We start from the raw sequence: 25,927 nt of genomic DNA, 5'->3' as shown, positions 1-25,927 counted from the left end.
AAAAAGAAAATTAATCATATCAGGACATCAAGTGTAACCAGAGTGTGAGGAACAAGCTGCACTCCTGTCACAGGCCTTCCCCCTCAAGCCCTTCCTGTGTCCCCATTCAAGCTGGCCTGCCACTTCTTAGGACTGGCCATTAAAAACATGGCAAGTGCTGGGAAATATCTTTGCCACTTTCTGCACAGCTTCTCTGTCTCCCCTCCCCAGAGCTCTGATGGTTAACAGAAGAGTAAAGCCACTATTTACAGAGCAGGTTTCCAGCTATGGCCCTCACTGCGTCAGCAAAATGCCCAACAGCAACACGGTCAAGGTGTTGATTTCAGGATTGCTGAGATCTGCTTAAACAGGGGACTCAACATCCTATTTTTCTCCTCAGTCACCACTTCTGTGTCTATATATACATTGTACACAGGTCATCAGAAAACAAAAACCAAGCACATGGTCCAACTGTGCACTTTCTCCATCATAGTTTCACACTCAGTTCTCTCAGTTCTCCCCCAGCTCACATCTCTCAAATGTGCCCTCTTCATGCCCTACACAGCCCTCCCCCCCAACATATGCCAGTTCTCATACACAGAGCACTTGGTCTCCCATAGGAAAACCCTCATCAACCAACTGTCAAGTAATCACCAGCAGAGACAGCTCCACAAAGATGCTTCAATGCAACCATCCCTATCCAAGATGGGAGGGAGGTCTCCAGCAGTGCTCGTGCATATGTTGGTAGGTATTTATGGCCATGTGGAGGCCACCATGAGCCTCTGGAAAGGTGAAGGTGGGTTAGCACTAGGCGCAGCAGCAGTGACTGATGTTCATCACTCTACTGGGACTGTGAGAATGCAGATGTGGAGCCTGGGCTCTGTGTGACCTGGGAGGTGAGTACTGCCACCGCAGGCAGAGCCAAACCAGCTCAGCACAATTCCCACAGTGCCTGTTTCACTCCATCAAGCACAGGAGTATGCATCCAATATACTCATCCTGCTATATGCAGGAAGGAGGACACAAACCTCCCTAAAACCTATGATTTACATAGCAGTCTGTGGCAGTGGCTTCCCAACTGCATAATGAGTACATTAACTTTAGCCGAGCTGATTCTCCAGAGATGAAGAGATGGAAAAGAATAATCGAAGCAAACTGTGATAGAGTTTTTGATTAAGCAGCTGATGATCAATAAAAGTTATCTGCAGGGCACAATGTGTTAATGAGCTACCATTCCTGTAGCAAAGGAACACCTGAGCCCACGCTCCCCACTCCACACAGCTCACACGTGTCAGCAAGACCTGCTCCTCTAGAACTGACAAAATGAGAACATGGGCTATGGAGTCCACAGGTCTCCCCTGCCCTCTTCCTTTTAAAAGGGCGATGGTGAAAGAAGCCGAAGAAATAACCTTAAAGAGGAACATGGCTAGAAAGAGAGGAATGAAAAAGGTTAACAGCCTGATTCAAGGCTTGAGATGCTGTGTTTGGTGGAAAAAATAAATTGAAAGGGCATTCATAAACTTCTTAGACAGCTCCATTCATTTAAAGAGGCCTTAGAGCTCTGTAGCTGTAACACTGGCACCTAGCACACCTAAAGCAGCTAGCAAGAAAGACCAGGCAGCCAGGCTACCAGCTTTCTGCAACCAGTGATGCAAGGCACAAAATGATCCACAGCACATCCTGCAATTACTGTCCCCTTATCCCTTCCCCCACAGTGATGTCACTGCATTTGGTGTTAAATTTTAATGCTAATATCTTAAATTCATCCCCAAAGATTCTAAGGCATTTAAGAGTGGACTTTATAGAGAATTTCTCATAATAATGTACCACCTGTTTAATAGCAAGGCTGCACAAGGGTTTCAGAGAGCAAGTGGAAAGGAGAGCTTCATATTAAAGACAAGGCTCAGATATGCAGAGACACTAAATATCATTACCTAAACCTGAATTTAGCTATTTCACTGCAACTAATCATCTTACTCTTCCAGAAATGTCTGGAGAACTGTTAGTGACCACAGGGAGCTGCTAGGATCTTTGTATTCCATTTCCTCCCAAAGTTGCCTCCTCCAACAACCCAGCCCAGCCTGCCTACAAAAGGGATTTGTTTTCCCAAAACTCACTTAGCCTTCCCATCCTCGGAGGGTCTAGGGAAAGCTGGGAAAAAATCAGCAGACAGGATACTCTTTCTGGAGTGTCCCAAAGGGAACAGAGGGGAGGAACAGCACATCAGGATTTCTCCCCCCAGTCTCTCAAATTCTCACAGAACTGGGGTTTGCAATTGCCCTCTGCAGAGACCGTGTCAAGATACATCATTAATACTCCTTGACACTGAGGATCTCTTGTATTAAAAAAGCACTGCAATTGCTTAATTCAAATCTCTATATTATTCATAAGATCCGTATCTATCATGGATATAGCATTTACACTGCTGTGGGGAAATTTAATAAATAGAGCAATAAGTGCTTCTTTTCTGCAGGTCAAGATGAAAGTCTGCATCTTGGAGAGCAGTGCTTTGCTTGGGTAGCAAGGCCCATATCCCAGGCTTCCCACTCAATTCCTTCAGCCAGGAACTAAAGCCAAGGTAAAATATAACTGCCTTTCCTCCAAGCCCAGCACTCAGGCTCCAACCAACTTCAACTGAGCAGGCCAGGAGGCAATCCTAGGTGGAATGGGATCAGTAAAACTTGTAGGAAGTCAGCAAGGAGAGGTCTCTTGAGAGCACAAAGCAGAAATATGTCATATGGTAGCATGGCCCCCACGAAAGTGGAAAGGGAGAATTTGACCTAACCTATTTGGAAAAGAGCAGGAAAAGCTCAGAATCATTGTTTTGTGGGATCATAATGTACACCTGACAGCTCCAAGAACTTGTTTGTCCATCTAAATTCCTGACTCCAAAGGACTGGCTGTGAAAAGATTTCAGGTGGCAACTCATAAACAATGCAACATTGTCCAGTGGGCTGAACATGGGCCAGTCGGGTAGCTGTCAGGAGCCTGGTGTGACCTTGAGGAAACTGATGTCTTTCTAGCTCTCTCTCCTCATCCATAAAATGGAAATGAAGATGTTTGGCAGCCCTTTGATGGGCTGGAAGGAGAAATGCCTCTTTCCAGGAAACAGCGGAGGTGCAAGGTGCCGGGTTACTTCTCCTCATTAAGATTAGGATAAAATATACTCCAACCCCTCAAATAGTCAGCTGCCTGCTGTGCTCTCAGTAAGGTTTCCCTGACGTTTGGGCTCTGCTGGGATCTGGCATGGGAACAGGGCAGGCCCACCCCATCTCTGGAATTTGCCCAGAATGTATTTTTAATACAGCCCTTAGTGCATTCATGGTGGGATTCGTATGAATCCATGCTGGTTTCTGAGCAGTGCCAAGAGCCAGGACCACCAAGGGAACAGACGACATGATCTTCCCCACCTGAATAAGGTGTCTAACACAGGGCAGACCAAAACCATCTTATCTGCTTCCGCATGTAGGAAGGAAGCTTTGGGCAGCTACCTCGGATAGAGTTTCTCCTGCTGTCCAGGGGTAACTGACTTGTTACAGAGAGTAAGACACAACAAACAGGGCACTAAGCTGGGCTTAAAATGATCTTTCAAAATGATCTTTCAAAATCGTGGAACCCTTTGCCAAGCTCTATTTCTTTTTCGTTTTGGATTGTGAGCAGTGGGATAGAGCAAGAACTGCAGCCTGTCTAAGACAAGACTTGAAGACTGGGTTGTGACTTCATAGTATATCAAGACCTCAGGTATGGCTTGAAGCATGAGGTCCTTTGCTTTGGTTTACACCTGGTGTCTATCAGCTCCCCTTGCTCAATGCTCCATGTCAATTACAGTGCAGAGATATAAAATGACTGATAGTTCTAATACAAAGGGCCTGTCATTTATTTATTAGCTAGCGACAGGCCCTGCAGTCCAGGATAGATGCATTATAAATCAACTGCATTTCTAACCATTAAAAATTCATCCAATTTATAATGTAGGATGCCTGTAATTTCCTTATTAGTGTTGAGTGTGAAGGATTTTTCTTTCTCCTCCCTTGGTTTTACTTTGCTTGTTTGCTTTCCCAAAGATCTTGCTCATCTGAGGATTAGTTTAGATTAATCCTGCAAGAGGGAGGTGGAGGGGTGGGAAGGGCTAAGGGAAAGGAGACAAAGGCTGAAGTCATTTTGTTCCAGTGTTTCCCTTTAATTGCAAATTTGCTATATATACTTAGGAGACTTGTCTCATAGCCACATTTATGGGATCCAGAGAAAATGCTTGTCCTGAATTTAAGAAATGCTTATAGGGAAAAGAAAATAAAAATAAATAGATCCCTTTTCCCTCGCAAAGAGAAAAAACAGAGCTATAGTGTTGGGACAGGGAAGGATAATGTAAAACCTGTTAAAATGTATTAGCAAGATAAGAAGAGGTGCCCAAACATTATAAAACAGTACATTTCAAATAGATCAAATATATATATATATGAGATATATATATATATATATGAATAGTTAGGTATAGTAACCTTCAGACTCAGTGCTCCAATTCATTGAGGAAAAATAGGTTAGTAGGGCTGAAAGAAAGGTGTGACATATTTGCGGGCCTACAAATCTGACAGAACCAGAGGAAACTGATGCAATATCAGCAACAAATAGGAACTTGGAATTAACATCAGGAAAAGCTGTATCTACAGCTGTAAGTCAACGCTTAGAGCACTGCGTCCCATATTGACCATGCAAACAGCGGGACAGCCTGATCACTGATATCATACATGAAGAAAGCATGAAATCATACACAAGAAGCATGAAAAGCTTTTACTAAGTCTGAGTTTGTTCCCAGATTTATCCAGGTGGGGGCAGGGAGAGGGGGCCCTAACACTATATTCCAGCAGGATCCAGCATTAGATAACTTGCAGTCCATTAGGAATGAGCATGCAGGAATCTAAAAATGGATTATGCAATATACCCTGCCTTAACGGGAGACAAGCCAGAGCATTGAGAGCAATCCTTACATGCTGTGAATTCGACATACTTTCCACCTCAAGACACCTGCATACAAATCTTGCATCAGCTACACGTGGAAATGGGTTTGCTGAGTTCTCAGCCAGATTTGTTCACTGCAATAAATCACTCTGAGTTCAACAAGTGCTTTACACTGAACCACAGTGCAAGAAAGCTGCTTTAGCAGCACACAAGCAGAAGTGGTGCTTCTATTAGCAGCACTATCTTCCTCCATCTCATTGACCCCACTGGCAGGGAACCCACTCCCTGTCCTCACTCACGACTGACAAGAGGGTGCTGAGGCAGACTGGAAGTGTTCAGCAGCCAATAGTGACAATTTCTGCATTTCTGGTATATTATAATATATAATATCATACATGAATATATACATGAAGCAATCAAGCTCTGCTCTACAGAGAGCAGTGCTGTTCATTCTGCTCCATGATGCTAGGAGGCAAAAGCCATCACTGCCTGTCGACACCCTGCCCCAGTGCCAGGCACCACACCAGGCTGAGAAACAGACATTTTGTAGGCAGAATATCTTTTTACATGGTCTTTCCCCAGCTTTCAGGACTGAATGGGGTCTTTTGAGCTGTCTAGCCCAAAAGTAGCCCATGAGATAGGTTTTTCTTTTTGTAACCTCTACCGACATACAGCTTCTCTGCTAGAGAAGCTGTACTTGTCCCACAGGGCAGCACTACTAATAATGTTCCTGCTGTGTGTGCGGTCATGCAAAACTGCTCCAACTCCTACACAATAGAAACTATTTTTAATTAGGAATTGTAATTTAACCAGACAATGAACAAACAATGAGAGCCTGCAATCTTCTAACCAGAAAGAGAGCTTCTGTCTGACCACAATGCACCCACACACACTTCAAACAGCTAGATTTTAAATCTGAAAACCAGCCTGGTTAGATAAGAGGTCACAGTACAATGTCTTTGCAAACCATGGGAGCTCCTCAAGACTTCAGGGCTACTCTACAGCAAATACCATGGGCATATCCCCTGTCCCAGCACGTAGACGTATCCCAGCCTCCAGATACTTCCCCAACAGCCAAGTGTTATAAGTCACAGCCATCTTATTAAAAAGCAAGACAAATGTTTAACTGATGGCCAAAAGATATCAGTACCACAGCTCTACCCACACACACATACATACACCAGCTATTTTTAAAGCAATCCACAGCAGAATTCGCACAGTCAGCGAGCCATTAGAATACTCTTGAACCCCCCTCATCACCCCTGACACCAGAGCTGCCTGAGTTTGCAATAGCCTCTGGTCATACACTGTGTCACTACCTCTTGTCTTCCAGAGACAAAGCCATGGGCATGAGGAGTGCTGGCTGATGAACAGAGCCCTCCTATACATAGATACCATGGGGTCAAGAGCTCTGTAAGTGCAACTGGATAGGGAGAAGAACCAATACCTGAGCATGCAGCCAGTAATATAGGGAATGCAAGCCTGCTTTATCTCCATTTCATCCCACTCCTCTCACCCTGCTACGATGAGTCTTGACTCATGCTAGACCACAGATGAAAAGCTGTGCTGCCGAGCTCTGAATATCCACTAGAAACTGGAGATGCAACCGTCTTTGGTGGCTTCAGGCAATCCCTGGCAGGGGAACTGCCTCATCAGGAGCATTATGATGTCTCCAGCTTTCACAAGGAAAGGCAGAGCCATGAGGGAACTTAGCAGAAATCCATGTGTGCTTCAGCAGCATCGGTTGTGAGGTGGAGGTTATACATGCATAGGTGTCACTGAGCCATGGGGAATAAAGAAGAGCTGATTTATCAAGTGTTTATACCATGCCCATCCCATTGTGCACAGGTGAGGAGCACATGTCCACGTACACAGGGTCCATGGTGTGTTCGTGGCAGCCATGGGATGCTGCAAGAGCAGTGGGAGGGTGTGTGAGCCCCTGTTTGAGATGAGCTGGGGGCTGGATGCAAGACAGAGTATCAGGAGTGCACGTACAAATCCCCCCTGAGATGGTGCATGATTTGGGCAATCCATTCCAACCCGTTTGATGCAAAGACAAGGCTGTCAGGCAGTGAGAGCAGCCGCTGTGCTAGAGCCACTCTAAATCCATGAGAAAACCAGGTCAGGGACTCCTCTCATCTGGCTTGCTAAGTGCGTGACAGTTCACACAGGCTTCCTTTCCAAAATCACCCCAGGCAAACCAACCCTGTTTGCTGGCACCACAGACACTGGGATTAAATGGTCCAGAGATGTTTTTAGGCCAAAGGAACAGGCAGAGTTTTGTATGAGAAAATACTTCCCTATCTGCTCCTTAACATCTGTATCCAGGAGTATTTCCATCATCAAGGCAGCCTCTCTGGAGGCAGGTCAACATTAGCAGCTCAGAGCCATGTTCTCCTTCCTATTGGAGCCTCGTCACCAGGAACATCAACATGTCATCCATCACGCACCACAGCTATGCTGCCAGGGTCACTCCCCCATGCAGGGTTGGAGCCTGCTCATTCCCCTTTGGATCTCGCGTGTTGCTACAGATATCTTCAGTAAATACACATTAAAGTAATAGAGATACGATCTAAAACCCAAACAGGAGATAATCAGCTTGTGTGTAAACCAAGTTGAGGGCCCATCACATCTGGAGCAAGGCAGGGCTGCACTGCTGGCTACAGCGCCTATAGCAGACGGGCCAGGCAGAGCCACGTTTCCCACCCTCTCATGCTGCTTTTTTTTCCTCTTGGTACAACCACACAGACACCATTTACAGAACTGGCTGAGGGCAAGCTGCACGCAACGGATTTGCCAGCTTTTCCAAGAAAAACTCTTATTTCTGTAGACCATCTTGGCAGGAAGTTTGACTTGCTGAGCATGAGTTTGCACTCCAAGTACGATAGGTGGGTTGAGCACTCTGCCCTCTGCAAATGCAGGTTGGACTTCCGGGTTCTGGAAGATGTGGATATTTCTTCTACTTGCTTTTTCAGAGCTGGATGAAATGATGCAGAGCATAAAATACCCACGGTAAGAAAAACCATCTGAGAGGGCTGGTAAGAGCTGAGCAGGTTGCATCAAATCCCACTGGCCATAGGATCTCCGCTAGCCAGATGTTGCAGCCTTTGCAAGGAGACAAGAAGGTGATGCTGGGCACAAAGGAAGCTCAATTCTGCTCCATTGGGGACAGAAGCAGTAATTTTGGTTGCTCACTCTTTTCTTCAGGTACCTGCAACATCAGCTCTGGAAGCAGCCAGCTGGAGCCTGTGGGGTTTCTTCCACATCCAGATCTTTGCAGGGCGTTCACATCAGCATTTGGAACTCAGAGCACTTTCTGTGAGAGGCAACCACAAACCAGAAGGAAGGAGAATTTGGAGGCAGAAGATCATTGCAGGGACCTCCAATGCCTTCCCAGCTGCTCACAGCTGAGTGTTGAGGTTAGAGCTTTTCCACAGACCCAAGCCATGAAACCAGTCTTTGCTAGGACAAATGAGGAGAGGCAGAATAGAGTAGCAAAACTCACATAAATGAGTACACAGCTACTCATAGGTCCTCATTAAATCCCCTCAAAGTTTCTCATTGAGAAGGACTGACTGCGAAGGATAAGACCATATAACAGTGAGGAATACCAGTGCAGACGAGTCAACCCACAGCTGCCTAGTTCAGAGGAGTAATGGGCATTGGGTCCTGATGGAGAAGAGCCTGGGGCTTTCATGTTAGAGGAAAGAAGAAGAAAGGAGAAGTTTGGAGGAACAACGAAGACCTGTGGGAGGCATTGAGACCTGCACAGCCTGGTCCCAGGCTGGGCACAGGGCAGCAGAGTGCTGCTGTCACTGAACACTGGGATCCATGATTATGTTGCATGAAAATAACATTTGACAAATCCTCTTATACTCCTGGGGGAAAGGGAGAGAAAAAGTTTCTCTCTATTCCATTACCAACAGTTTCAGTTTTCTTTTTGAGCCAAATGAAACTACAAGCATTTATGGCTTTATTTTTATGTTCTTGTTGGTTCTGGCAAAAACATGAACTGACCAGAAAGAGTCACTCCGCATACTTTTTAGCTTTTCACGCCCAAGATGAACAAAACACACTAGGCAAACAAAAAGAATTTACAGTGGTAAAGGTAAACATCCTTCTCATTTTTGTTTTCAAGACCCATCAGAAGCAGAGGTGAGGGAATCTATTTGTTTAAAAATATGAGTTTTGAAATGACCACAATGTTCCCTTTAAACTGCACTGAAATACAAGATAAAGACAGGGTACAGAGTGAAAGAGTGCTGATGGCGCTTTTATTGTGTGATTTGCCTTGTTTTTTTTTTTTCTAGAGTACTTCTTTTTAGCCAATTACCATGTATTTACAGTTAGTGTAATTATATCTAATTACTTAATTAGCATGAATACATGTAATTACTAACTTTGAATATGCAATTATGCCAGGGCAGCCTGTAATAAATGAGGTTGAAAAAAAGCCCTCATTAGGACTCCATGGAAGGACGGCTGCTCCACCCGTGTGGAGAATGCATCCCAGTCCCCAGGCTGTGCCAGTCCTGGAAGAGGAAAACACAGCCAGCTCCGGCCATGTCTGGCAAAAACCTCCACCAAAATCAAACCACTTGCTCCCAAAAATCTAGCTTCACAGTGCTCGTGAGATCTGAGCATCTGCTGATGGGAAGCGGACAGGGATCTGCAAAGGATTCATTTTCTGCATTAAGGTTTGGGTTTTCTTCTCTATTTTTTGGGATGAAATACATGAGGGGACAGAACAATTCCAAAACCATGCTGTGGCATTTGAGTAAAGCTGGAGAGATCACATCCAAGAACTAATCTGCATCTGATGCATTGTTCTTATAATTAATTACTACTTAATTACTATTATTAAAGTAAAACAATCTTCCAAAAGGCTTCTTCTGAAACATTACCAACCTTTCACTGCAGAAATGTCCAGCTACTGACAAGTACAAAGCTTGGACTTTGCGAATTCAAATCCTTAACATCAGGAGATGGAGTTAAGGTAAGAAGTTGCAGTTACTGCCAATCCTGCCCAGAAGGACTAATAGCCATCTTCTGGACACAGATGAGGGTAGGCTGGATCATGTTTTACGTTACCAAAACCTATGACCATAGGTTGAAACCCTGTGGTTCTACACTGTATCTTCTCATCACGTATTCTGTCCATGGTGCTTACCACAACAAGTCCTGTTTTTCTTCTCTCATCTGTTTTACTTCCAAATATAGAGAGGTGCAAACTCATCACAACCTACCACTCCTCCTGGTGACATCTGCCATGCAGATATGCTACTTGGTTTCTCTTCCATGTGCAAAGATCAGAAGAAAAAGACTGTTTTAGCTTATTCTTCTGAAACTGATTTGCGGTTGGACTGTCCCCATTGCAAAGCTCTTTGCTTAACTCTCCAGGTAGGGCTGAGGATGTCTGAAAGAAAGACTGGTTGCAAACCCTAGCACTGCTCAGCATGTTGTGGAGTTACAGTGTAAAGATGGTGGGAGCATCTTCTCTAAGGCTTCATCACAAGAAAACACTGTGGTGCAGTTTCTCCCATTGCTTTTTGAGAAGCCCTCAGTCAGGAAGGGAAAGAACCCTAAGCCAGGGTCCCTCTTGCTCCTCTATATCGGGCAGCAGCAGAAAAGAGGTAAGAGACAACTGCAAGAATCCCAGAAAGCAAGAGGTGAGAACTGGCTCCCATGCCCTTCATCCCATCGATGTGAGGACAGCACATCCCCAGTGAGGGACACATCTTTATCTCCTTGAGGACACATTAACAAGAATTGCCCATAGGACAGCATTGCACAGCAGGAGCGAGAGGGGCTGCAGCTCCATGGGCAGGGAGCTGCTCTCCATATTTCAGTTGCAATTCCATTATGCAGAGCTAAGTGGCTGGGAATAAACACCTGTCATCCCTGCGTGATAAGCGATGTTTGCTAGTATAGAGGGTGACAGAAATCTATATCACATCAATGTACTATTAATACTGCATTAAGCATATAGAGTTTGCTCTCCTCATTGCAGTGCAGCAATCGGTATCGGCATGTCCTCAATCCAGACAACATCTGAGAGCACAGGCATGCTTGCAGGAGGAAAGAAAGAGAAAAGCTTCATGATGGAGAGAAATTGCTTGCTGAAGATGCTGCTTTAGCAACACCTCAGTGCATAAGGAAGATGCTGGGTGCTTTGGAGCACCTTTGCTCACAGCTGGACAGCAAAGGGAGGTGGGCGGCAGAAGAGATGACAGCTTGCATCAGTACAAGCTTAGCTGGGAATCAAAGCACTCCCCAGCCCAGAGGAGTTCTCTCCATCACTGACAGCGAATGAAGAAGTGTTTGTGCTCAGGTTCTGCACAGGAGGAAAGAAAAACCCTCTGGCATAAAAACCATGGGGAGAATGGGAGCCACAAATATTGTCCAGCTCAGGTTTAAGTTGAGCGGGGCACATCAGATCAAACAAACCCCTTAGAGCAAAAGCTCCCCAAAGCATGGTTAATTTAAAAGGTGAATTTTGAAACTTTCCAGCCTCAAGCAAAGCCACCATTGAAGTCAGAAGTTTTCTTCAAGTGGAGTCTCGGGGACTAAACTACAAAACACACACCAAATCCAACCCTGCCTGAGGTGTCAAAGCCTGGGTTTTGCCCCATGCATGACAAGTCTAAAAAACACAAGGGCTTTTAGCCTGCCAGCATCCACCTGTGGTTTGCCTTTAGTTAAGCACCCAGAGGGAATGCCTATTTGTGGGGCTTGGTTTCAGCTCCAGGAAACCTGGAGCTCAGAGGTGGTGATTTGCTGTGGATTTCCAAGCGTGCACAGTTGTCACTAGTGCAACATTTCCCCTCACTGTGGTGCCTTCCATGGCAGAAGCGGCTCCAGATGCCACCATCAAGCATCCCTGTGAACTCTTCATATCCTAATCAAATAGCACGAAACTCTGAGGCCAAATCCTGCTGCAAGTAACTTCTCCAACCCAGCCACCATTGACAAGCCCCACAGCGTAAACACACAGAGCAAAACTTAATCCTTTGAGGTTTAAGCTCTGCTACTGCAGCAGCACCTCCTCTTGCATTGGTCGGCACATAGATTAAAGAGATTCAAGAGAGCACAGGAGAGAAAGGCAAAAAATAAAGAGGGGGAAGCTCCCTCCCAAGCCATCAGAGTTTGTAAATCATTCTGAGATGAGGTGCTATAAGAAATGTAAAATACATAATTAACAGCACAGAAAAAAACATGCTATATCCAGTTCTCCGCTCCTGCCTAATCACTGCTGCCCTCCTCCTCCCCTCTCCTCCTCTCCTCTAACATGCATAACAGCATGTTAGTATGGAAATCAAAGGGAGATCTGGGCACGTATATTGGGTACTCCCCATCGCTCTGCCAAGTGAAGCGCAGTGATAATGGCTTGGGCACCAGCTCACAGGACCCAGGAGGGTGCACAGCAGGGTCCACAGGAGCAGAGGAGATCAGCCTCCTCCCTGTCTCCAGGAGCTGAGTTACATCTCCTTCACTCATGAACTAGCAGCCAAGGGGAGAGCAGAGGTCACGCAGTACTCCCTGCCTCTGGCTGAGCCACAGTGACAGCCCAGGTTAGGGTTTTTCCACATTTTTTGCCAGCCTTTTGCTTTTCCAGTTCTACCCGGAGCCAAGACACACCAAAAGCATGAGCAATAGCAGGAGAGGAACATCACCAAACCTCCTGCATTACTCAGCTTGCATCTCAGAGCTGGTAAGAGGCCTGAGAGAACTCAAATACTGGCTGCGAACTGCATGTCGGGGGTTGCTGCATCTCACCGCTTGCATAGCAAGAGGTGTGGGACTCCCACAAAAGCATCCTTTTATCCAGCACTTTTATGCTCCAAATTTAGGAATACAAAACAGAGAGGACCGCTTGGTCACTACCTGCTAGTCTAATGAACCCAGTTCACAACCCAGATTTATACAGGAAAGATGCAAAAGCTTTACAGAAGCCCATGATAACAAGACATCCAGCATCTAAACCTCCTAGCTTTTATCTCCATACATCTGCCCCTCCTATTGCCACGTGTCCTGAGCTTCTCCCTGGCTCAGTGGAGAGCCAAGGAGGCAGCCCCATAGCTGGGAAACTTTTGCTGGAGGAGGAAGGGGAGGCAGGTCCTTTAACCAGCAGGTAGGAGTCGTGTCCATCCCTGCACTCCCAGGCGGCTCTTGCTCATGCCTGCGACCTCACGCTCAGACCCGATAAGGCAAAGCCTGGCTTTGAATGGCACTTTCAGGCAAAGGGGAAGGTGACTGGTGGGTGGCGGAGGGAAGGTGAAGGGAGGTGAAGGTGAGAGTGGAAAGTCTTCTCTGGAAGCCCCTACATGTATGTTGTGATTTCTGAGACCTGAGATTCACTTTGGTTTCTGGACCATACCAAGACCCGCTTTCTTCAAAAACCTCCTTCTCTTCTTTCCTCATCCCCTCAACCTCTTCCTCCTCGCCTTCCTTCCCCTGCTCCCCCAACCCATCCCCTGATCCTCGCAGGGGGCTCTGGCCGGATCGGGCACTCACACGTGTCTGGCTTGTGGCAGTTGTGACCTTGTCGGAAGTACTGGGGGTTCTCGATGACTGGAATGCGGGTCATGCCGATCACCACCGTGTCCGGGCCAGCATCCAGGGATGAGGGCGTCGTGATGCCATGGTTGATGTGGTGGAGGGGACTGGCTGAATCCTCCTCTCCGCTGATCACTGCCACGGGACCTGCAAAGACCACGCACATTTGTCAGGCACAACAGGGGAAAGGGGAAAGGGACCCACAAGACCTGATGACCAGCCCCTGGACAGGATGCCTGTTCTAGCACTCCTGGCAGTTGTCCCATCCCCAGTGCTAGTTTCTCCAGGCAGCTCTCAGGACACAGAAGATCTCAAGTTTCCTTTCCTGGCTTTGGGGTACCAGGCTAACAATCCTGCAGGAGATAAAGTAGCTGCAGGTGACACCACGTTAGAGGCAAGCCCTGCACAAAGTCCTCTCCTAGCTGTCACGAGATACATCAGTTACTGTGGTGCCTGTTTACCTTGTCATCATAAGCTTGTCAGAATACATAACTGAGCTTAAACTGAAGAAACATCACCCCCAAAAGATCTATTTCAACCCAAACCCATATTCACACCATTTCTCTTGCACAATGTGTTGCCCATCTTGTTTCCCCTCCTCCAGTTTCATCCAGACACAGAGCTATTTCACAATACCCTCATTTTTGGCTTATGCTCTATTTTATTTTTAGACCTAGCATCAGCCTTTACTATGAGCTGCCAAGGCTGGAAACCTCAGGGGACATCAGGCCTTAATACAATATTTCCCACTTTCATCTATTCTCACCTGCCCTATGACCTGACTGCATGCCAACATCACAAATGCCTCCATCATGAGGTGAAACCTTCTAAGCCATGCTGCAGCCATTCAGGCTGCATATGCACAGGAACCTGGGGACTGCACTGCAATCTTCCATGAGGACCTCCCTTGTATATTCACAGAGGGAGAAAAAACACACTCAAGTAGAGATGCTCATTTTCTGCTGTCTGGAGGCTACCAGAAGCTCAAGCCAAAACAAGCAGAGATGTTGCATTGAGCCTTCAAACCTATTCAGAGAGGCCAGTCTTTTACCTACACTGCATACAAAATGCCTCTCTCCCATCAGTAATCTACTTCTAATTACACAATTACTTTATTATATATCAGTAGCAACAAAGAGGGGAATCTTCAAGCCATTTTGCTCTCTGGAGCTTCTGGCTCGATGGGGCAGACACTGGCTCCATGTAGTCATTCTGCATTAATCTAGTCTAAAGCCTGCTCATTTTTAGGGCTTCAAGAATTGTTTGTTCTTCCAAGTGGGATATAATAAAGTTATTGTGTAATCAGCAGAGTCCTGGCAGCCATAACAGGTGCTTTAGTCACAAGGAAAAAAGCTTCTCCCTTTATTGTGAATTCCTTCTGGCAGGTTCTGGCTTTTTTTTGACGTTGCTCCGTGAGCCTATGTGCTTTCCAGCTTCTGAGAGGCAAAGGCAAAACTCAGCTCCTGCCGCAAGATGCCTCTGTTGGGACTTCACACACTGTATGTCTCCAAATACAGAAAGCAAACAGGCAATTTCAGTTTGAATGACTTCTGTTCTTTTGCAAGTCAATTCTGTGCATGCAAACCAGGAGGATTGGGTTTTCCATGGTGCACGTGTTCCTTTGGCTGGCTGTGTTGGGAAAGGGAGACTTCTCAATTCCAAGGTGCAGCTCACAAACCAAATCAGAACTGATACAGACTGGTGTAAATAATTTGAGGACAGCATAAGATCTCCCTTGCAGTGGAGCAGTGGGAGAGGTTATTGAGGGCTTATTACTCTCCCTAAGCAGCCAGGACGTTACTTCAAAGGAAGGTACCTAATATGAGGCAGTGGGATGCGAAATGCCTGTCTAGTGAAAGAAGTGAAGCAAGTCTTCATTTTCCTTTGCTTTGAGAGCAGAAATCACACCTTGGTGACAAGGAGTAGAGGACACTTCCTACAGCATTAGCACTGGAGGAGTATGGTTGGTTTCAGAGCCAATCATGAGATGTAAGCCAGGTTGGCACAGACCCTGTTGGAAATGTCTGTGGTTAAAATGCCCTGCCAACACTTAACCCTTGCATAGCTCGTCCTCATTTTTAAGGAGCACAGATCATGGCAGTGTCCCTCTGGCACAAGAAGGTTAGAAGGACATGGCTACACCTAAAAGAGTACGGCATGATCAAGGAGGTTGGGTACTTGTGAAACTAAGCATAACCAGCTTGTCCGATGTTCTGATGGCACTTTCCTTGCCAATAAACAGATCTAGAGTCCAACTTTATTTACACTCCATAGTTTTCCTGCAGCTCACTTCTTTGAGGGCTTTCTACAAGTGTCATCCCTAGTTTCATGCCCCAAACCTTCCTAAAATCTGTAGAGTAAAAGGGAAACTTGTCTAAGCCAACTGTCAGTTGCACTCCCATTCCCCAGAAAACACTGGGTCCTGTGAATGGATGCAGCCTCTTAGTCATCCAGCTCAAGTTGATGCTGTCAAGCTTGGCCATTTACATCTACCAATTCTCAAAAGCCTCAGGGCTGAACTTGGATGCTCCATCACCATCTCAGCACCTTTCCACTTCTGCAAAAGTAGGAAATGCCAAGAATGGCCAAGGCAGTTGCAGTCCTAACATCACATAAAGTATATTCTACCCTTGCAAAAATCAAACAACAATTTACTGCCTCTGACTGCATTTCTAGGTCTTCAGAAACACCCAAAATCAATCCCATTCTTAAGAGTCCTATGGAACACACCAGATGGACACAATGCACTAGCTTTCCAGTTTTCAGAAACCTTTCTGATGACAGAGGCACTGAGGTGGCATGGACTGTAACATAACATTCAGCCTATTCACCCCAATATCCTCCACAGGATATAACTGTATTAAAGACATAATTTACAGTTGAGGGCTTCTCCAAGTTTCTCCTATTAACTTTTGGGGCAGGTGGAAGGAGTAGAAATATGGACAACATTAACTCCTGCAACATTCCTGCAACAGTCATGGCTCTTTATCACTTTATTCTTTCCTTCCTATCTCTTCTGGCTGGCCACAGCTGAGTTCCAGTTCCATCTAAGCCAGTGGCCACTTTGTTTCCCCTCTTAGACTCAGGCAAGTGTTGGGCTCACTGTGCAAGCCTGAGACAGACTCTTAAAACATCACTGATATCAAGCAGTCACTGATCACTTTTATAGGTTTGATTATTGCTCTGACACTCAAAATATATACTGCCATGAGTAACACCTGGATATAAAGCAGCTATCTAGACTTCAACTTTTTTAATCTATCTTGGGAATAGCATGCATTTTTTGCTGTTAAGTAGGCAAAGAGGTTGAGTTTTCCAATGTATAACACTGATGAATGGCTTTATTTGGAAGAATTCTCACCGCTTCAGCAATGCATTTTCCAGGTAAGGTTAAAATGGATTAAAAAGAAAAGAAGTGCGGATTTTAAGAGTTAGGTTTACCTCCCACTAGACAGAGAAATGGGCAGAGTTTTGTGCTATAAAAATGCAGAATAGTCTTCAAGGTAGCCTGGGGTAACTCCAACAGACCATCCTATGATCTTAAAACACAGTATTTTATATTTTGGAGCTCCTCTGAAATTAAAAATCTAAACAGAGATGCAGTAGCTGTTTTTGTGAATAACTCAGCCTGTGTTATGGACAAACATACTGTGGATACTAATCATAAGAAGTCTGTATGTTAATACCTTAAGAAGCCATTGTATGTGCCGAGCATTGAACATTTATACTCTGAAAGGCTTTTGATGGCTCTCTTTCTATGCAAGCAGGGGCCTCACCAGTCAGCAGCATCCACACTGTCTGCAAGGACAGAGTTTAACTGTTCTCCATGCTAGCCCCATGCAGTTTTCCTGCCAGGGAAGCAATGTCAGCAGCAGTAATGAAGCCACAGAGCCACAGGGAAAGGCTGGAGAGAAGACATTAGGGCTGCCTGGGCTATGCCTGGGTAAAGAGATGGTCAGCCCCTGCTCCATTACTGCCACTGCCAACCTCCCCCTTTGCAACACCAGTGGGAGAGTCAACCACAAGGACCAAAAAATGAGGATCAAAATGAATCCGATGTTAACCAGAAAGCAGTGAAGCAGCTTGAAAATGTTGCTTTTGAAAGCATCACAAGGAGCAATGATGTTCTCCCTCCTACATCTCCTCTATAGCCAACTCCTCTTTCCCAAGAAAGCCACCTCATACAAATACCACCATTCCGAACCTCATCTCCACCCTCTTTTCTCCCCAGCATCCTGGTCAGCCTGCCTACCCATCCATCCATCCCAGCAATGTTCCAGTTCTTCTTGCTTTGCATCCACCCTGATATTACCACCTCCACAAATACTTTGAAAATACTTCTTCAGATTACCCCAAAATCTCTGCTTTACATAAAATCTCCTATCCCTCTCTATTCGGCACTCTTCCCTGTAACTAAACTGGAGTTTGTCTTGATGTTTGTCCTCATCTACTTGTTCATCTGGAAGCTCTAAGAAATAGGATATGCCTTTTGGTCCATGTCTGTGAATTGCCTGGTTTGTTCACAGTGTTACATGGACAACTTGTTACTTAAGAACAATAAAGCAAATAGTAATAAATAGCTTAGGGAGCTCCTGTTTGCATGATCATATCATAATGGTAAATTATTTATCAAGGCTAAGAGCTGTACTTTCTGATAAAACATAGGCTCAGGAATATAAGGTACTTTATAAATAACAACAGATTGGAGAGGATAACGGTCACTACACAGACATCCATAACATAATGAATGCTCCAAGGCAGACAGGTGAAGAAACAACAAAAACTCTAGCTTGCTATCACAGTAACCTCTCCAAAGCAACAAAAGTGATCGAAGGTGTAGAAACCATGACCTCCAAAGGAAAACTGAAATAATTATGCTTTGTGTTGAGAAGAGAAGACTGCAGGGACACATGATAACAGCCTTCAAATATGTAAAAGGTTGCAGCAAAGAGAAATATAATAGCTGTTCTCCACGTCCACTGGGGATAAAAGAAGAAATAATAGGTTTAAATTGCACTGAGGGAGATTAGGGTTTGAATGTTTTCCCCAGTGCTCAGCAGTACAGATGGCTGAGCACTGGAACAGATAACCCAGGAATTCTGCGAGGGCTCAGCCGTCGGGAAGGGAAAGGTTAAAGAAACTTTCTTCAAGGACAGTTTAGTGCTCCCAGGCTGCAGCACTTTTCTCCTCTGCAAGGAATACTCATCCCTTTTGGATGCTTCCACAGAAACCCCAAGGAAGGACATCGCCAGTGCTGCAGGGTGGGTTTGGGTAGCATCTGAGGCACCAGGGGTGCAGGACTGGATCGGGATGGGGCACTAGTGTCTCCAATATGGTTTCAGAAAGGACAACTCCAGCCACATCCCAGGCCACATGCTCAGGATAGAAAATGAGTTTGCTGAAGCAGACAGCAATGAGTGCTCAGGGTTGCAGGGCAATCCCCCATTCAGTCCGCATGCCTTCAGGAGCTGCCACTCAGAACATCATTTTTTGATCAAAATGATGACTGCAAGAGCTAATTATGCCATCCACATCTGCCCGTGTAATATAAAGGAGACATATAATTAACCTACTTAATTAGGAACTGTATATGACCCATAACCAGAAAAAAAAGCCTTCCTAGTAAAGTGGGTCACCACGAATTGTATAGCAAGTGCCGAAACAGACCTCATTAAACTCCAATATATAGTATGTATCAAATCCCATTCTCCTCTGACTTCAAATCTCTGTTGGTGCTTCCATATTTCCCTGATCTTAATCTTAAACGCTGTTCTTCAAAAGGCTGTACCACCGACTGGCAAGCAGATAATTCCAAGGCTGGAACAAGCTTTACAACTCAGAGCTCTACATATGCCCATACACGTTTATTTTTAAAGCAGGTAGAAAGCTAACCCTCAAACTATCAGGAAAACAAACAAATTGAAAACAAAAACAGGTCTAAAAATATTCCAACCTTTTGCTGGAGCTAGAATCAAACCACCCCCCAGGGCTGATCCCTGCGCCAGTGAGGGAGGGAACTGAGACTCATAAAACAATAAGCGAACACACAACAAATACAATTAAAACCCCAGCCATGCTCATAGCAAGATTACATTTACTGTCTCATAAAGAGAGCCTCGTGCAAACAAAAGGAAATCAATTTCTTAATTTTTATTGGCAGATGTGGGCTCGGGGCCAAATCAGTGCTTAGTGCCTATGCAGGACATGCCTGGAGCCAGACTGCTGTGGGCTCCAGCATGTCCCCTGCCCTCCTGCAATGGGAAGTAGCTCTTCTCTTCACCCTTAGAGTCTCTGATCCCAACCACAGGATGGCTCATCATGTGGTGCCTCTTCCCCTGAGCTGCAGCAGACCTCTTGCTTATATAAAACACTGGGCTTTAACCAGAGAACCCCCTAATTCCAGCTCTGTGTGCTTGCCATCATGTCTACCAGCTCCAAGTAGCTTTCCCCTCAATCATACAGCTCAATCCTGTCTCCTGCCCCAGATTCTCCCTGGGTTATCCCTGCATAACCACTGCAGCACATCATAGGAGCTGAAGGCATCACTGCAGAGACTGGCCCATATAGCATGGCTGTTGCTTGAACCACATCGTGGCCGGCTGCGGAGCCTGCAAAGGTGCCAACCCCTCCTCTGCCATGGCCCATGGGGCACAGACTCTCCCATCAGCTCTCTAAGGAAACAGCATGCACACAAAGTCATTGAGCTTTGCAGATGAAGACTCCAAGAACATCAATTTGAACTCTCAAAGGGGTCTACTCAAAATGCTTAGTTTCTAGCAGCAAAGGCAAATGGCCAAGCAGCAATCCATTTTCCCCTCTCCTGAATGAAATTATCTCAACAATCTCTAGAAAGTGAAGATCCCACTGAATGTTAAGGTGAAAGGGAGCAAAGGACAGACCCAGGGGACCTGCACCACCCCACTGCTTGGTTGGACATGTGGCTCTTCCCCTAATCTGCTGCCACCTTCCACCTTCTTATAAATCACAGATGCATTATTGTATAGAAAAAGGCTATTGGATCTGTTATCAGTGAGAGATCCCTAAAAAGTGACCCTAAAAGCACTTTTTTTCCTGATGAAACAGCCTGCAAAAATACTGGTGTTTACAGAAGCCCCTTTCCCTCTTTCCATATTGACATTTCCTTCTCTCTCTTATTGTTTCAGGTGTTTGCAAGGTGAAAAGGCAGCTTTTGCTGCGAAAGGGAAAGCATCAGGGCAAAGGGGCTGTGCCACCCCTTTGTGCATTCCAGCCTCCACTCACCCTAGCAGTATGGAGCATCACTCAGAATCCACCAGGGGTAAAGGATCCCCAAACCTCATTCACTCCTCTCATGTCCTTTCTCCACCTTTCTTAGACACAAATCTTATAAGCACTCACGCTCAGGAATGGAAGCATTAAGATCAAATCATATAAAAAATAACGTCAACGCATGTGACAGCAGAAATGCATAAACCCAGCAGAACAAGACATAGAAAATGCTTATAGATGAGACAATCTGATAATTAAAAAGGGAGGGATCTGACAAGCCAGGGCCATGCATGACAGCAAAGCCAGCCAGCACCTGCAGGAAGACAAAGCAGGAATTTTCACACCTAGGCTTAAAGCTCCAGGCCCAGCAGGTACCAAACCAACTCAGAAAGCATACAACCAGGAAAGCGACTGCAAACAGGGCATGGGGGTAACCAGGAGAACACTTCAAGTCCTGCAATGCAAGGAGCTGCTGACTTTCAGTATGGACAAGCCAAAACCTTCCTCCATGTACTAGCAGATAGATACTGTGAAGCTGCTTCATTTGCCAACAGCAAAAGGTTTTCACTGCTGAGGTCAGGTGAAACTAGCTAATGGTGCAGGCAACAGGAGGGGAAGAAAAGTGTGGTTTATTCGATTATAACTGCAGGGAGTAAGACAGTATTTTGTCTAGTGATGCTGGTGCTGGCATTCAGACCATCCTCAGTCATTTTCCACCATTTGCTCGTCACAAGCTAATTTTTCCCATTGCTGGGCATGCGTGCTCCCTGTGGGATGTGAGAAACCAGCTGGGGTCCAACACATCCATCTTTGCAGAGAAACTTCCTGAGACAGCATGCATCTTGGTATGGCGGAGCCAGCACCAGCAGCTCCCAGAGCAAGTAAACACATACCAGGATGAGGCAGGAGTGAGCAGCAGCACCCAAGGGATGTGGCATCTGTGCACAGGCCAACTCCCTGCATGGCCCCACTGCAGCCTTCCTGCCCCAGCCCCAAGGTTAAGACTCAGAAAGGGATTATGGGGCAACATAGATGGCTGTTGGGTGCCAGCTCACAAGAGGACATCAAAATGAGGTCCCTGCTGCTTTATTTCCTATGTACAGGGTGATGATTTCCATCCCTCTTTACAGAACTGGCTCCATTTGAAGCCAAAACCTTCCATGAGGTCTCCATCATCCCACTGCACCCAGCCCTCACCTCCAGAGCTGCACACCATCCTGCCTGCCCCAAATCCTTCGCTTGATGCCATTTACTTTTTCCCCCCATTCTTCCTCTTGACTAGAGATTTACCTCTTGTTGTTTTCCAAATAAAGTCACCTCGGGGGCACCTTGAACTCTGGACTGGCGCAAGTTTTATGAGGCGAGAGCTGGGTAAAGGCCTCAGCAGCACCTATTAATCTCTTGTCTTACTCATCCCTATCACAGACACACCGTAAAAATGATATAAGCATTTCATTCAAACGGCACTGTAGAGGGAGTGGGGAAGAGCATGGGGCCAATTGATTTCCAGTATGTCTGCTCTTTACCTCCAGGTATAAATACAACAGCAAAATCAATCGGAATAACATCATATCAGCCTTCTAATCTCTTCTGTTCGCAAGACGTGCTTTATATACTGCGGTGCATCCTACAGCTTGTCTACAGGAGGCCCCAGCACCTCCACACCCTCCGACTCTCCATGCACAGCCACGTCTTTGCTCTCCCTCCAGTAGAAAAGCTTCAGGATCTGCGGATCCAAACCACAGCTCCTCCCTGTTCCATGCGGGAGGTGCCAAGAGGTCTCCCAAAACAACATACCTCATTGCGTAAGAGCAGCACTAACATATGCTTCTTGAGCCCTGGGTTATGTTAGCCCCTGCTAGAAGGGATGCGCTTGCTTTCCCAATCCCTTCCCAAGTTAATGACAGCTTGCTCAGGTTGATGGACATCCAGGCATGCTCAGATCTGCTGCCAAGCACACTGAGGCAACATTCACACACTGATATGGATATATGGGGAGGGCAGCAGCAGCATCTGCTTTCTGCACACCCTTAGGACCCCATGGCTGCCTTTCACCTGTAGGCTCACCCATGGCTCTGATGCCATTTCACCTCCTCCTGAACCTGCAGCACCCAGAGGCTAAGTAACCTTACACAAAGCTCAAGCCTGGAGCAGAGCTGCCTGCTCCTCATGCATTTCCTTCCTGCGTTTCCAATTTATCATAGCCCATGGCTTTTACCCTCTTCCCTGGCCCCCAGCCGCTGCAGAGTGAGACTGTGACAAGGGAAAACAGCAAGAACCACTGAAGGTTTCAGAGGCAACAGGTATGACCACTGCTGCCTTTCTGCCCAAGAGTTTTCCTGACCTTCACCGAGACTGGTGCCCAACACTGCTTAAGAAACACCATCAATGGGGAGAAATCTCTGCCAGCAGCAACTCTGCAGCACAAACCAGAGCAGCAGCACATACTTCCCACCAGCCAGGACCAGCATATGCTGAGGGCAAGGGCTAGGCATGTTTCTCATTAACTCATTGCCCAGCCACCTCAGTCCCTCTTCCACCGCTCCCCTTCCCATGCTTTGACCACCACAAAATCAGTCTTGGGTCATCTTGATCTACTTGGAAAGCTCAGCCACCATGAAATCAAATCGCTTGTCCTCTGGCTCCAATCTCTTATTGAAACTAGTGCCAATGGAAGTGTCACTATCAATTTCATAATGTTATTGGATAGACGTAAAACTGGGCCAAGTCCCATATTCCTGACGAGCCATCAAAGGAGTGGGGATTATGGGTAAGGAGACAGGCAGCCCTGGCAGGAAACGCAAAGGCTCCGGATCAATTAGCCTGACGAGGCTATCTTCCAGCCACATCACTTCATGCTGACACCAGTGCCTTCTCCCCAGGGCTCAGCTGCCCCTGTGCAGAGAAGGTTTATTTTCCTCAGCAGTAACCGGGGCCCCGGCTGTGCATCCCATCTCCAAATATCCAGTTTAGGAGACTCCCAGGACAATGAGGGATTTTGCTGTCATTACAGGACATTAATTTTCAGGCCTCCTTATTTTCATTTAATATTCTGTCAAGATAAAAAATAATCACATGTAAAAAAAATAAATGCCTGCATTGCTCAGAGGTTTCAAACTGAAGGGGCACTCAAAATGTAAAGTACCTGGCACAACACAAGGTTTGCCTTTGCTCTGTGTTTTTCTTCTTGGTTTTCTTTCAAGATCCTGCTTGGATCATGAAACTGAACTAGTCAGTACCACAATCTGGTTCTTATGCAGTAATTAATATAGTGCTTGTAATTTTTCAAGAAAAACAGTTTCCAGTTGTTGCTTTTTTGGGGCCAGCTTTTGACCTTTCTGTTTTTAAATGGAATTTTTATGAAACCATCAAGCACAACCATTGAGGCTGCAGATGTCAGTGGACCGGGTTCACTTCCAGCAGATACCCTTGTGCCCAGTCCCTGCCAGCAAGGAAGTGACTGCATTCGCTCAGGGTGCAAAGCTGTAGACCTAAACTTAGAATCAGTGATGTTTACTTTCAGGCCAAAAGATAAAGCCTTACATGGTCAAAAAATAATAAGTTCTTGCAGCCATAGTTTGGCTGAGTTCATGCATGAGGGCAATGAAAATATAAAACTTCTTTTTTCCCTCCACAGCCCTCCTTCAGATGATCTCCAGCAGTGGTATCAGTCTCTCAGATTTATTCTATCCCAAGATAAATAGTGTGCTGCTTGCGGAATCAAAATGTATTTAACTTGTATAATGGTTTAAATCCCAAATCGGCTCCTGCAATATTATGAGACTCTTCTGGAATATGAAGTCGATGTTAGAAAGATCCACAAACAAACAAACAAATCTTTCTTCGTTTATGCCGAGCAATTGGGAGAGGATGCAAGGCTGGGGCTTGGGCAGCCTTGGTGCTCCCCATCCCATGATGCCCACATCGATAACAGTGCTGAGGGTGTTGAGCTTTGCTGCAAGTCCCAGGATCAACATTTGCTGAAGTGAAAATTGCTAAAGACATGAGGTTCTGCAGGTTTTCAGGAAACTTTTGTACACTTACAGGGTAGGGGAAAGCTCTCAACAGTTTCCAGGCAGAACTAATTGGAAACGGACTAATGCTTTTTGGCTTGACTAATACCAATTGCAGTATCAATACACTGGTGTTTTCCAGGATGTCATGCCTTACTCCAAAATTTATAGTCCTTGTCATAAAGGTGATGGTTTTGCTTAAAAGTCATAGAAGTGGCCCCCAGAGAAAGGCTCCAAAATTACAGTTTTCTTGGAGCTAACAGCTCATTTGCAAAGAGAATCGCTGGTGTGGGGCTTTCACCTGCCTTGCTGGAACCCTCATTCACTTTGAGAGGGATCCTGTGAGCAGGGAGATAAAACAAGCAGGAGATTAAGATGTTGGGAGATGCAGAGGGGGACAGAAACCAACTCCCCACTTGGAGAACTTGCTGCATTGCTGATCCGCCAGCCCAAACAACCCCTTTAATAAATTAGAGAGCTATTCATTGAAATGGCTTCCTCTGTCCCCATGCTGCCAGTTAATCTGTAATTCAGATAGATCAGTCAGAAGGCAGGAGTCCAGCATATAAAATGATTAATTCCTCCAAGGCCCGGGGAAATTTCCTTTTCTAAACAGCATAGCGCACTCCCCTCCTCACCCACGAGCTGCAGGCATGGACGTGGCTCCCATCAGAGGTCAGTGAGGAACACTGCTTGCATTTCAATACAGGTGCTAGTAAATGCATTGCTTGTCACTGCATCGATATGGATTGGCAGTCCCAGGGTGAGGGCTGTGCCACAGCCCTTGCAAGGAGCTTGTCTCATGCCTCGCAACACAAATGCTGTTCAAAACAAGAGGTTTTATGCAGCAAGAGAGTAAATCATCAATTAAAGCAAACAGGCCGGTCTGCAGAGATGCAGCATCTACCAATTTCTGTTGAGAAACAAGCAGCTGGTGCCCAACACGAGTGTGGAGGTTGGGGCAGAGCACATCTCATCTGCCAGCTGTCCCAAGGGGAATCACCCCAGAACCACATCTGCCCTTTACAACGTCAGGAGTTAACCAGGACACTGGCCTCTGGCTGGAAGACATCAGTGAAACAGAGCAGTTTCAGAAAAGAAATGAAAGGTGGCAGATAACCAGATGGACACACTGCAGTTGGGGAATAGGGACAATGCACGTAAAGCTCCATGTG

General features: G+C 46.0%; 1 protein-coding gene across 4 annotated transcripts in view; it reads right to left on the bottom strand.

Annotated features, from left to right (window-relative positions):
- Positions 1-25,927, bottom strand: part of NTRK3 (neurotrophic receptor tyrosine kinase 3) — a 205,736-nt gene that overhangs the window by 81,690 nt on the left and 98,119 nt on the right. For all 4 annotated transcript variants that reach the window (XM_080626561.1, XM_080626563.1, XM_080626564.1 and 1 more), the window contains one exon: positions 13,450-13,638. In XM_080626561.1, the coding sequence (XP_080482687.1) occupies positions 13,450-13,638 (189 nt within the window). The remainder of the gene's footprint in view (positions 1-13,449; positions 13,639-25,927) is intronic.

The sequence above is a fragment of the Psittacula echo genome (assembly GCF_963264785.1).
Source record: "Psittacula echo genome assembly, chromosome: 10".
In the NCBI taxonomy this organism is placed as follows: domain Eukaryota; kingdom Metazoa; phylum Chordata; class Aves; order Psittaciformes; family Psittacidae; genus Psittacula; species Psittacula echo.
Note: the sequence above shows the minus strand (reverse complement) of the source record. Positions and strands in the feature narration are given on the sequence as shown.